Source organism: Bubalus kerabau, chromosome 23 (genome assembly GCF_029407905.1).
Source record: "Bubalus kerabau isolate K-KA32 ecotype Philippines breed swamp buffalo chromosome 23, PCC_UOA_SB_1v2, whole genome shotgun sequence".
Lineage (NCBI taxonomy): Eukaryota > Metazoa > Chordata > Mammalia > Artiodactyla > Bovidae > Bubalus > Bubalus kerabau.
Window position 1 is genome coordinate 38,894,179 of NC_073646.1, and position 13,980 is coordinate 38,908,158.

At 46.4% G+C, this 13,980-nt stretch overlaps 1 protein-coding gene across 2 annotated transcripts in view; it reads right to left on the reverse strand.

Annotated features, from left to right (window-relative positions):
• LMTK2 (lemur tyrosine kinase 2) overlaps positions 1–11,834 on the reverse strand; it is a 74,048-nt gene extending 62,214 nt beyond the window's left edge. The window contains exon 1 of one of the 2 annotated variants that reach the window (XM_055562484.1): positions 11,445–11,834. In XM_055562484.1, coding sequence (XP_055418459.1) covers positions 11,445–11,529 — 85 coding nt within the window. In that variant the 5' untranslated portion in view covers positions 11,530–11,834. Of the gene's footprint in view, positions 1–11,438 lie in introns of both variants that reach the window. The other variant, XM_055562483.1, reaches the window with a different exon arrangement.
• Between the last annotated feature and the right edge of the window lie 2,146 nt (positions 11,835–13,980).

Sequence of the window (13,980 nt, forward strand, 5' to 3'; positions counted from 1 at the left end):
TGCCTGAGACGCTTCACCACGTGTGCACAAGCCATCTGCTCACCAGCACTCTTCTTGGGATCCACAGCCTCCAGCAGATTCCTGACAGGGTCCAGGCCTCATCAGCACTGATTTAATCATAGCACCTAAAGTATTTTTCGTGTTCACAAGTGAGTATTTACAAGTTTATGATTAGATTTCTTTCAAGTCAGAAATATTTTTTATCGCCTTTAATTAAACACTGCAACTCAACTCAGAGGCAGCAGTGGTTGTTCTCAAAAATTAAAAAAAAAAAAAAAGATGAATGTGCTTTTCTGAGCCTTATTATGGAAGTCAGCATGTCAGTCTCCTAACTCATAAGGAATTATATTTACTATTTCAAGGGTCAACTAAACAATAGATACCTCTGAATTTCACCCAGGACTTTCAGATAAAAAAACAGAAATAAATATCCAGAGGAAAAATAACCGGGAGCAGCCATGCACGTGCATCACTCTAATCAAAGTGTCCTGTGCGCACGAGGCAGAGCGCCTGAGAACTGGGCAGGCGGGCGTCAGGTCCCCTCAGCCCACGATGAAGTCGGGCTCCCACGGCTCCACGGCGTTGAACCGACTGCTCCCCCTCCCTGGGCCCCACCTCCCTCCCGAGAACTGGCCTTTCTGCTCTAAAGTTCTCACACAAAGATTTTATAAGTCCAAACCTGGACGAGTCCACCAAGTGTCTCACTTGAACAGTGAGTGAAAAATGGTGAAAACTGGTTATCAGATCTTTTATTGAAGTTAATTTCTTCTTTTTTTTTTTTTAAAGCAAACCAAGTTGAATTACAGACTTCTAGCGTGTACCCCGGCAGCAGGCCTCTGGCGGAGTGTTCTCAGGGCACTATTTTCGTTAAGTTTGTTATTTTTCAGTGCCTCACCAGCAATCAGTGTCCGGGTGCGCTGAGCTCTAATAACGGTCTGAAGTCAGAGTCGGGGTGGGGGGGTAGGGCGCGGGGGGTTCTGGGCCCGGAACCGGCAGGCTGCATCCTTGGAAAGTAACACTTGCTGCTGACGCTGAACCGCTCCAGGAGGCACGCTGCCAGGCAGCCCTGGGAAAAAGGAGTTTTTTTCCTCCTGCTGGAAGGAGCGCAGGTTGAATTTATGGAGGGTTCTGAGGAAGAATCTGCAGCGTGAAAGATGCTTTAAACTTAAATTCAGAGACTAATCTGAGAGGTAACCAGTAGATCACAACCTTCGGTGTTACAGTAAGAAGCTGAAGCTACAGAATTTTACAATTACTGGTTGGTGAGAGGAGATATTTTAAATGTGCAGAATAACTGCAAACTCATCCACCTCTGGCTTCTAAGTCCAGAATGGCTTAGAGATTCACTCACCATAATTAAAGGCTGCAATTACAGCACGTTAACGCAAGCCTCCTGTTCAGTGTAGCAAAAAGGGAAAAAAAGACATTTTCAGAATGGACTTTGAACATGGACCTCCAAGAGGGGGAAAAAAAAACTGAGTTTTTAAAACTGACATCACAGTGGTTTCACTTTTGGATAAGAGCAACTTCTCTCTCAAAAATCACTAGCCTAGATGCTTAAAATCAAATTCTTTTCTCCTAGGTAAGGCATACATGTTGCAAAAAAAAAAAAGTCCAGAATTATCTGTACTAGTGTGTGGGTCTATGATGTCCTTAATCAAACCCAACTCATTACACAGATGTCACACTGAAGCATTCTGAGAGCGAGTTTTCTTTCTTTAGCTCATCATATTTTATACATATCAATACACTCACAGCAAATACATTAAAATACATCAACAAGCCGAAAAAAAAAGTCACCTGTTGAAAAATATAAAATGGGCTACAAATATGAAGCTATTCCAAAAGAATCCGGCTGAGAAAAACTAACCTTTTTTTATAGTAAAGTGTTAACAACATGGTTATCACACCGCTGTCCTGTAGGTTGAGAACCAGGGGCTCTCACACGGCGTGCACACCCGTCACCCGGGGAGCCAGGAGCGTCCTGAGTTCCACCTGCTCGAGCCAAGTTTCCCTGCCGGTCTGGGCTGCAGCGGGCTAAGACCCGGCAGGCCGGGGCAGGCCCATCTGCACCACGATGCACTCAGCTCACAGCGCTGGCAGCTGACTGTCAGGCCACCAGCTCACAGCTCTTTTACTGATTACTTATGCAGAGTATTTATAAAATGTAAAGAGGTTATTATTTACACCGCCTCCCAGAGAAAGGGTTAAAATTACAGGGGAAAAGAAAAAAAAGGCCTTTGGAGTAGTAGGTGGTGTGTGTTCTGCCCTGAAGTTTTTACATTCCTTTGTGGTTATAGCACACATAACTTCTCACAGGAAGATTCTTCAGAACAATATTCATGTACGGTGATCAGGAGCAGAGATCTCTTCAGATCTTGAGTGTTGACATTAATTTTTTAATTTTAAATTGTTCTTCCTTCCTTGAGTCTCACAAGCTCCCCAAGTTAACAGGTTCCTATTAAATAACTGATACTATCTCACCTCTAGTAGAAGACAGGCTTCCCAGGTGGCTCAGTGAGAAAGAACCTGCCTGCCAAGGCAGGACACACAGGAGACGTGGGTTCAATCCCTGGGTCGGGAAGATACCCTAGAGGAAGGAATGGCAATCCACTCCACTGTTCTTGCCTGGGGAGCCCCACGCACAGAGGAGGAGCCTGGCGGGCTACAGTTCAGGAGGTCACAGCGAGCCGGACACGACTGAACGACGGAAAGCACGTGCAGCACGATCAAGCATTTCGTGTTCTGTGGCTAGAGAAATCATCACAGAAGTATTACAAATGCAGATTTCTGGGCCAACCTCCAGAATTCCAATTCAGCTGGTGCATTTGGGGGCCCCCAAATCTGCATTTCTACAAGCACCCAGCTGATCTTCACATAAGTGATTCTGTTTTATAAAAACAGCTTTATTTTTTCCTGAAACATTTTCAGCTGAACTGATACCATGGCCGAGACTGATATCAAACCAATGGGGGCCGCCAGGCAGGTGAAAAAGGCACAAGTGAACAACATTATAAATTTAAAGCTGCTCTGCAGGGTGACAGGCACATGACGGTTGGTTATATTCTTTATTCTACTTCTGTGTTATGTTTGAAATGTTTCATAATAAAGAAATGAAAAGAAGCCAAAAGCTCTGTAAAAAGATCAAAGCAAGGCTCCAGCCCTCTGTGCTCTTCAAGTGACTTGCCACTGGACATTTCATCTGAACTTTCACCAATTAAAGGTGTTGCCTATAATCCAGTTCAACAATTTCCAAAGCTGTTAAGACTCCCTGAAGTAATTCTAACTGTAGCCTTAAGCTTAAAAGGTTTCCCTCATCTTCTTCTAGATGAGGCTGCTCTTGAAGAGAGTAAATAAAAGTTTCCAACAATAATATTTGCTCTAAAAATAAAACTAACTTCTTGCCAGTACCATTATACCACAAGCACGGGATGTACAGTATTTACGATGGTGTTAAAAAAAGTTAAAAGGTGGCCAAGTGACAGGGTCCAACACGCACAGGGTCCAACACGCACAGGGCCGCCCCTCCTTAAGAGGCCCTTGGTCCCGCCAAATCCCTCGCTTGCTCTCTTTCCCCAGCACCTGGCATTAGGTACAGGAAGCAGAGGATCAAAACCCTGTTATAAGCAGTAGCAGTGGGCAAATCCGGGGCCCAGACCCCAGTTTCTAATAAAAGGAAGCCCTGGAGACGTGGACCGGAGCAGGGGAGCCACAGTTTCTCACAGGGCCGGAGAACAAGGAAGTGCTTGGGAAAAAAAGATGGATGTGTGTCTGCAGGACATAGGAGCCAACTGAAAGCGCTCCCAATGGCCCATTTAAGCAGCAAAATAAATAACAGTATTGAATTATAACCCAAAGTGTAAAAATCAATATCCTCATGTGCATACTGATATAAATAATTGAACAAGGAAATACACAGGGAAGAACAGTTAAATCTGCTACACAGAATCCTGAGTAACTTCCATAGATGCTTCTCCCTCAAGGAGGTGGTGAGTTGCTTGCGGGGGCCGGGCACACGTGCGGTACAGAGAAGGGCATGTGTGACTGGCAGAGGCGGCAGCCGACAAACAGCACCTCAGCCAAGGGGCCAGGGCCCATCGTCGTGAGAGCACATACCCTTGACATGACGTGATGGGAACGGCACTGTCACTCTGCGGGCTCCCTCCCACACAAACACAGCAGCCCAGCCTCATCCTGAGAAAAACATCAACACGCACCAGCTGGGGGGATAATGCTACAAAACACCCGACCAGTACTCCGCACGGTGTCAAGATCACCAAACACAGGGAGCAGACTGGAGGGGCCCAAGGAGATGTGACGACCAGACACACGGGGGATCCCGAAACAAGAAAAAGGATGTCAGGGAATCAGGAAAGAAACCTGATAGAGTCTGGGCGCTGGTTAATAATCATGCATTAGAACCAGCTCCTGGTTGTTACAAATGTCAAAAGGGAAAACTGGACAAAGGATACACAGGGACTCTTTGTACCATCTTTGCAACTTTCCTGTAAATCTAGAATTGTTCTAAAAGACAAAAATTTACAACTAAAAATAAAACAACTATAAATGGCCTCCTTCCGGGTGAGGGACGGCGCTGGCTGAAGGTACAGTTAAGAGAATGAGAGGCTCTAAGCTGACACCCTCTCGTCTTAACACATGGACACTTGAGTACTGGTCTGGGAAACTCAGTTCTCCAGCACCACCTTCATCAAACTTCAGCATCACCCACAAACTTCAACTAAACGTGGGATACCATGCAATCACGAGCAATACTGAGGCTTGCAATCCCGGTGAAGAGACAGGACTTAGAACAGGTGGTAGGAAAAGTCGTGTCTGACTCTTTGTGACCTCATGGTCTGTAGCCTGGCCAGGCTCCTCTGTCCATGGAATTCTCGTGGCAAAGAGACTGGAGTGGGTTGCCATTTCCTTCTCCGGGCGATCTTCCTGAACCAGGGATCAAACTCTGGTCTCTTGCATTGCAGGCATTCTTTACCATTTGGGCCACCACGGAAAGGCGGGGGGGAGAGATAAATTAGGAATTTGGGATTAACACATTCACACATATTTAAAATAGATAACGAACAAGGACCTACTGCAGAGCAGAGGGAACCCTACTCAATATACGGTAATAAGCTAAATGGGAAAAAAATCTGAAAAGGAATAGCTATACGTGTAACTGAATCACTTTGCTATACACCTGAAACTAACACAACTTTGTAAGCCAACTACACCCCAATACATAATTTCATTTACAAAGGTGGTATTTGATAAATGCACATGGTAGGCTTGTACCACAAACCCAAACCTTTTTTTGATGACACAGCTCACCAGTAAGTTTTCTCTGTATTTCTTCCATTTCTTGTAAATTTGTTTACAAAATCATACAAATGCATTTGTGTACCAATGTATTCTATACCTTCACGAAAGCCAACATTAAGGATGAAATGAAAATAAATTTAAAAGTTCCAATGTCAAAAAAAAACCAGTTTCCACGTTTTCATCCTGCATCCCCTGGAACCTCCTGCCCCACAAGGGGACACTCTAGGGGTTCATTGGGGGAGGTAAACACTAAAGTGTTAGTTGCTCAGTCGTGTCCCACTCTGTGTGACCCCATGGATTGTAGCCGTCCAGACTCCTCTGTCCAAGGACTTCTCCAGGCAAAAATACTGCAATGGGTTGCCATTCCCTTCTCCAGAGGATCTTCCCGACCCGGGAATCAAAGCCGGGTCTCTTGCATTATAAGTGGATTCTTTACCATCTGAGCCACCAGGGAAGTCCAGCAATCTCTAAGCCTGGGCAAAGAGGTCTTAGCAGGGAAACTGGGGTTGTTGAGAGGTTTAAAAGAAAAGAAAAGACAAAGAGATGACAGCACCTAAGAGACACATGGCGAAGAGTCAAGCACCTGTGAACAGAATGTGAAGCACTGGAAGACGGGAATCGCAGCAGCATATTTTGCAGACACTGAGCAGATCAATTTAGCTAGTAAGAAAGTGCCTTGAGGGGAATTCCCAGGCAGTCCAGAGGTTAAGACTGCCCCTTCCACTGCAGAGGGCCCAGGTTCCACTCCTGGCCAAGGAACTAAGATCCCACAGGCCTCTTGGTGCAGCCAAAAAAAAAAAAAGCACGATGAAGCAGGGTGAGCGGAGGCCAGGGCAGCAGAAACCCAGCTGCAACGACCTCCCTGCCCAACGCTGCCCAAGCGGGGGCTGTAGGCTGGAGGCCAGGGGCTATCCCAGCCCCACCCCAGCACAAGGAGTCTGATCTGATGGTAACTCCAACCTTTTAAAACAAACATAATATAGTAAAATGAAAATGTGCCAAGCTGCCAAAACCAAAATGGAACGTTTACCACCAGCCGGCTGAAGCCCCAGGGAGGCAGAAGGGGAGCAAACCGCTCTTATGCAGCCAAGAAATGGCAGAGGCTTTCAGAGGAGGAAAGGCGCACACCGGGCTGTGGGTTCAGGCACCTGAGACGTTTGGCATCAGCTGTTCTCATGTTTCCCCACTTGAATCACAATAAAGTCAAATTAAATTCGCAATCTCTGCACTGAGCTAACCTCTGCACAGAACCTTCTTGTGAAAGATTGAGGTTATTTTTCTGATATGCCTGTTCTCTCTGTGGCAAATAACTGTAATGCCAAGGCATGGTTCCAAATTAGTCATTCGCTACAATTTAAAAATACTTCACTCCAATATTTTGCCCCGACACAGATTTCATCGCATTTCCTCAGGGTTCTTACAGTGTCTTCATATGAGGAGTCACAGAAAAATAGAGATTTGAATCTAAAAACCACCTCAGATACAGTAGTCTGTTTTCTACCAGGAACGCTTGTCCAGCTTCTCCTTTCTATAATATCCCTTTCCCCATGTCTGAGTAATACATAAAAATTTTGGAGTGAAGCAACGCTAGAAGCCTGCAAACACACATGATTTTAAGAGTGAGTGAGTGAGAGAGAAAAAGCAAGTCTGTCACATTCATCTCTCCGAATGACATTTTCTAAGGGGAAACCTCAGCCCTGGGCTGGTCGGAGCAAAGCCCGGGTGAACCTGCTGCCTTCACGGATGCTTTCTGCGAGTGTACAATTTTTGTTTGGGATCAAACCAACTTAGATCACCCGCGGTTCCTTTAAATAAGTTAAAACCAGCAGTCGTTCACATCCAAGAGCTTTAGTCATCTTGACATTCAAAAACAGGTTTATTATATAAAAGCACGCTGATCCAGATCATCTTAAAAATTTCTAGCATAATTCCCCAAGGCTGTGAATTTCAAGATGCAACAACACCAGCCTATAGATCATACTTCAGTAAGCCAGATTTCTCTCTAAAGGATCTCATCTTCACCCATCACAACTTGTTATTTTGAGAAACAAAGACTTTTTTTTTAACATCTGTAAGTTTCAGGCACTCCATGTTTAAGAGGCTCCCATGCTGAGTTCCTTCTTTGACAACAGCACCTACCATTAGTCAACTCTATGATGACCCACCAAATCTACAAAGAAATCTACACTGTCAAGGGCCTGACCTGTAGCAAACATGGCTACATGTGATAGCAACCCCTTAGGTAAATATTATCACTATCCCTTTTTAAAAAGTTGAGTGAGTACTAAGAAGCTCGGAGAGGTCAAGTGACAGGCCAAGGTCTTAAAAGCTACTGAAGTGGCAGAGGAAGGTCTCACACCCAGACCAACTCCATAGGCCAAGTTCTGGCTGCAGGACCTGCTCCTCCTATGATTGGTGCATGAATTTTACTCCCAACCGGGCTGAAAAGTTGGATTCTTTTTATATGCCTGCCTGTAAGGACTTTTTTGAGGACTTGTCTGTTTAACCACTTCAGAACCCTGGGCATCCCCTACGTGACATTTACATTACAGGGTGGTTTATTATTATTATTATTATTATTATTAGATATACAGCTGCTATCTCTACGCCCACAGGAGATACAGAGGGCCCAAGGACTCTAAATTTCAAGAGAACTGCATCAACAGTTAGCAAAACTGCAGAGATTTGATAACTTCAATGCTGATGCTATAAAGTTGCTGGCCCTATTTCCTATTACTAGGCAAATAAGAGTACTTATTTAACCCCAAAGTATCACGAATTGAAAGCAATTAACAGCGTTTCCAGCCTAAATCAGATCTCAAGCCTCACAGTCATGTAGACTGACAAGAATCTGCACAAAAAACCTGCTGAAAATAATTTTTCTCAGAAGCTGTTAAAACAAACAAAAATTCACACTTTAAAGAGCACTTCCTTTACTTCAGAAATCTTTTTCAAGACACAAGCTTGTTTGTTTAATCTAAAATAAAAGCCCAGGTTTCACAAGCTACTGTTTAATCAGTAGCTGAGTCCCACCGGGTTCACAGACTTCTGTGAGGTCCTGTATCTGGAGCTGCTAAAAGCTTCCTCTGTGCTCTGTGACCCAACATGCCACAGAATAATGCAAGTGGGTTTCCCAATCTCACCACTATCCTGGTATTAATAACGAGCAGTGGACTCAGAGGAATGCCTCACGTGTACCCGATCTTTCTTTACGACGTGAATTCAGAGTCTTGCAAAAGGCACCTAAGTATTTTCCAAGAGAAGAAAGGTAGGAATGACCGGACTGTAATCTTAGTTTGGTAACTGAAGTGCTTGAGTGTGTCTAAAAAACATTCGGTAACTGAAGAGTGTGTGTTAAAAACAGTGGACTTCCTCTCTTTACATAAGCTTCCTAAGTGAGGACCAGCTCTTGCAGAAATACATATTCTCAGAAAAGGAGTGCCCCCTACTGAAGAGTGTGTGTGTGTGTGTGTGTGTGTGTGTGTAAATAACAGTGGACATCTTCTCTTTACGCAAGCTTCCTAAGTGAGGACCAGTCCTTGCAGAAATACAGATTCTCAGAAAAGGAGCCCCCACCCCAGGGAGGACATAAGGGACGTAAGTGATAAAGAGATCCACCACCGCAATTCAACCAAGAAATGCCTTCGTGCCTGATGGCAAAGGCAATCTGCATATTCACAAAGCTCACCATGACCGATGGGTAAATGATCTTTTTTCAACTTCAGAATCTAGAAACGATTTTGGATGACAAAGAAATCTTTGGATAAATGAACTTCGATTTAAAAGCCAAATTTTAGTTAACCATCTCATTTCCCAATGGCAAAGGCTAAATTGCAAGTATTTTTTCAAACCTATTGTTGATAAGCCATGCTTTCTCCAAGACACTACTAACTAGTTAGAACTTTAAGCAGCATTAAGATCAAGGGGGCAAAGACCCAACGCAGTGGATCTACTCGGAATCTGAAAGTGGCCAGACTTCCCTGCGTAAGGAGTACAGGCCCCCAGTTAATCAAAAGCTTTAAAAGTTACTGTTTTCAATGTTTAACTGTTTTTTTATCTCCCATGTATGTTCCAGAGGGCTTCTTCTTTCTTGATCATCGAGCTCAAAGGTTTCTTTATTTCTCTTGATCTAATACATCTTGGTCAAGAATCCATCTCCATTACTAGTATTAAAAATCTCTTTGGAACGGAAATACAAACTCCCAGATCTATGTGAGATTGTGCTTCCTTCCCAATAATTTAACCCGGGCAGGTACTTGTCATCCACATGCTGCAAGTCTCACCATAACACCCTCCAAGCAACGAACACGAAGGGAAAATCTACAAGAGCTGTTATATGTCACCAAATAGCTCTTTATGTTTTTTTTTAATGCCAAGATTTGATATTTATATTTACAGATTAATTTTCCCGATTGCTGTCTCACTCCAACAAAAACGTCAATTTTTTTACTCATACCTCCATAAAATTTGAAAAGAAGGGAATAAAATACATGTTAAGAGATTTATAGGCAGACACATTTCCAAAGGTTCCTACATAGAATCTGTTCTCCAAAATATGTAAAAGTTCGATGAACTGCAAAGTCATCTGGACACGTCCTGAATCCCTTCTGCATCCATATTCTTTATCCACTATCCTACTCTGCAGATAATTTTCCATTTCACCATGAATATCTTTCAATATCAACATCGACATTCCTCCCTATAGTCTTTTATAACTTCCCAGGTACTTTCTGGGACTCTTACCTGGGCTGCCTACACACTCCTCATAATGTTCGCTCTTCTTATCTATCAGATCAGAAAACAGCATTCACCTCACAAATATTTAAGGCAGTGGCTGAAATTTAGTGATACACGATATGTTACAATGATAACAGTTAATACTCCACTAAAGGGCACTCAATGACATAACCTGGTGTGTCTCTGGAAATAATTATATTTAGCTGCCATTGTAGATGTGCTTGAAAAATATGTCTTTACTAGAGACAGTACCTTCTACATTCTGTACCCAATTAACATCATTCTAAAATAACTCTTGACCTCAAGAGTATTCTAAACAGCTAAGAGACTTGATATGGTAAAGCAGAAAAATCACACAAGTAGGGGAATCTAAGACCTGGGTTTTATTTGTGGCCCCACCTACAATTTAGCTGTGTCACCTTGGGTAGGTCATTGGACCCCCAGGGCCTCACTATCTTCAACTGCAAAACGATAAAAATTGGACTAAATTTTCTTTAAGGCCTCTTCCATCTCTAAAATTCCATGATTCTGTGAAATTTCAGTCTCCTCTCAATCCAAACAGCAGCAGCAGCAGATAACAGCAAATTAGCCTTGATTCTTTTTTTCCTTACAAGAAAATTATCCAACTTGAGATGTTTTCCTGGATTGAAGTTTTATAGGGAAAAATAAACCACAAACGAAAACGATGGGAGAAAAATAAAAAAGAAAATCACACACTGACATAGCTAAAATAGAAACTTCAATCACCCCCTGGGCCATTTTGTCAATAGTTATTCAAAGGCTGCTACTCTAATCACTGGCTTCCTAAAACAAAGATATTTATAGAGCTGCTTCCTTCTCATCCCCAGAGATCCAATTCTAATAAAAAGCACAGCGTTTTGAAATCAATTGACAACTTCGGAAAGAGTTGCAGGGAGCGAAGGAAACTCTGCGAAGCTCTCCAAACTTATCTGCATTTAAAAGTACGATTAGGGCTAAGAAACGGTTCTTATTATAAGATGCGAGCGGCGAAAAAAGCACAGGAGGCAGGTGACATCTGGGGAAGGAAGCAGAACTGCGGGAAGCGATGTAGGCTGAGGACCTTCGGGCAACAGGTCCAGAGCCGGGACCGCAGCCTACCCCGGGGAGGGGCTGGGGGCTGCCGCCCGGCTAGCAGCCTTCCCCGGAGCCCCATCCGCAGCGCCTCGCCCCCGCTTCGGCCCTGGAGAGGCAGCCCGCCCCCACCTCACGCCCCTGCGGCAGAACCTCGCCTCAGCACGGGCTCCGCCGGGCCTCCCGCCCCGGGCAGGCCCTCCGCTTCCTCGGCGCCGAGGCCGGGCCGGGCCCGCCGCCTCCTCCCCGGCCGCCCCCCGCCACCGGCTGCCCGCCCAGGGCCCGCTCACCTGCACCTGTTTGCGGAAGTGGCGCGGCCCCGGCGCGGCCCACGGCCAGGAGCAGCAGCAGCAGCAGCGGCAGCGGCGGCGGCCCCGGCATCTCGCCCGCCGCGCGGCCCCGGGGGCCGGCTCTCGGGTCGCCCTCCCTCCTGTCCGTCGGTCTGTCCCCCGGTCGGTCCTGCCTCCCTCCGCTGCCTCAGCGGCACCCGCGCCGGCTGCTCTCGGGCACGCGTCGCTTCGGCCACACCTCAGCCCGGCTCCTGGTCCGCGCCCACCGCTCCGACCTCGGAAACACCATCCTTCCCGCCCGCCCGCCTGCCCGCGCCGCCGCCTCTCAGCAGCAGCAACGGCAGCCGCTCTGCGGAGCCGCGGGCCCCGGCGGCCGCGCTCCCACCGCCATGATGGGCTGCGTCATGTGACGTAGGGCGGGGGGTGGGGGGGTGGGGCGGGACGCCGTGATAGACAGCCCGTCCCGCCAGTCGTCAGTTCCACACCGGCCCGGGAGACCCCGCCCACCGCCCTGGCGGAGGGACGGTGGCCGCCGGTGCGCCCCCTGCAGACACAGGCGTGCATGGGCAGCAGGGGATGCCAGCAATTATTTAAAAAAAAAAAAAATTTTTTTTTAAAGGTAAGTATAAGAAGACAATGAAAAGCATCCAGAATCCGTCCTGAATTTTTTTCTCAGTATTTTAAAAACGTGTAAAAATAGGCCCCTTTTGTCTTCAGCCTTTTTTACTCGTAATAGGCGTTTTAGATTCTTCTTAGGTTGACCTATTCAGCCACGGAGAAGCTTTGGGCTTTTTAATTTCAGTTCGACAAGAATAGAATACTGTCTCCCCTCGCGCCCGCTAATTCAGCTCCTGAGATCAAGATGTTCCCCTTGACATGAGTGCCCTTCCTGTCCTTTCTTTGCCACCTGGCACACTCCCTTTCCAAGGTGGAGACTCACCTGAAGAATACAGTCATCTAAGGAGGCCTCTCCCAACCCCAGGAGAAATGACTGTCATCTCCTAGTCCCCTGCCGTGGCCCTGGCCCCACTGCTATCCCGGCTGCCAGGCTGTATGGTTCCTGCGACTGTAAGCTCCCTGAGGACAGGAACGGTGCATATGTCAGCTGTGGGTGCCTGGCATTGGCGGGAGGCCTGGCTCCAGGAGGCATTCTCTACAGGAGTAGTGCCTGGCCTGGTGCCCGCCTCTCCCCACCAAGAGACAAGGCCCAGCCAGCAGGTGAGGAGAGACCATCCTGCCACAGAAAGGCAAGAGAAAAATTATTTTCCAGGTAGAAGTAACAATGAGCAAAAGCTTGGAAGCTGAGAAAATGCTGGGCTTTTCCAGAGAAGGCACTCATAGTCCAGTGTGTGCATGAGAGGGACTGACTTGAACCTTATCAGATGGGGCGCTACCAACTGGCTGCAGGGGGGCCTCCGCAGTTCTCCAGACGCCTCAAGTCCGTCTTGAATGCCAGCTCTCTGCGGTGCTGATCCCTTGAGGACACACAGACCATGTCCAGGGAATATTTGTTGGACATATAAGGCAAGACAATAAACACCTAAGTAAACAAATAGCTGGAATGTGGAAGCGCTGGGTTAAAGCATCCATGGCTGTCTGCTGATCTCTATGTGCAAAAGGAAAGGAAGGCAAAGGTCGAGAAACGAGACACAGTCACCTGTTATGCTTCTACTTTCTACTGGGATCAGGAAGCTCCGGATTTTGAGTTTCAGGGAGCCGGCGAATGCTCACGCTGTTGTCCCGGGAGGAGTCCCTAGATTTGTTCACAGCAGTGCTGGCCCAGCCAAAGCCCTGCCTCTTAATTAAAGTGCGTTCCAACCACAACACATCAGATCACAATCCCAAAGCAGGTTTCGTTATTATTCAAGTGGCCCAAAAGTTTTTTAGAAAACGTGTTTCCTTTCCACTTCACAGAAGAGGGGTTAAGGTACACATTCCTTGGACGGTGTCTAATGGAAACCTTTACCCAACAAACTACCTCACTGCTCACACCTTTGCCCAGTACTTCTCTTGAAGTCTTGAAGACTTCCAGATAGAGAATTTACAAAGCAAATGAGAACCTGTTTGCTTTGTTTCATTTCCTCTAGGAGTCACAAAACAGCCTTTGGAACAACTTGGGATTGGATCCCTAAAATGAGGAGCCATGTCTTCAGTATTTCTAAGGCTGTTCTCCCCTGCGCCCAGTCCTTTCCAATGTTTCTTTTAAGCCAAGCCACCACTTGAATGACTACACAGCCATTGTCTGTCCTGCCGGCAAGCTCAGGCTGAGGGCTGGATTCACGGGATATAGATTTTGTTTAGTACTGCAGAAGTGTGCATCTCTGGGGATCTGGCATTCAGCAGGTACCCCAAATGTTTGCAGGGCTGAACTGGATTGAATGGGTGAATCCAGAGGGTTCTGGCAGTGGTATCCATAAGGGTCCTGTCAGTTCAGTTCAGTCGCTCAGTCGTGTCCCACTCTTTGCGACCCCATGAATCGCAGCCCGCCGGGCCTCCCTGTCCATCACCATCTCCTGGAGTTCACTCGAACTCACGTCCATCG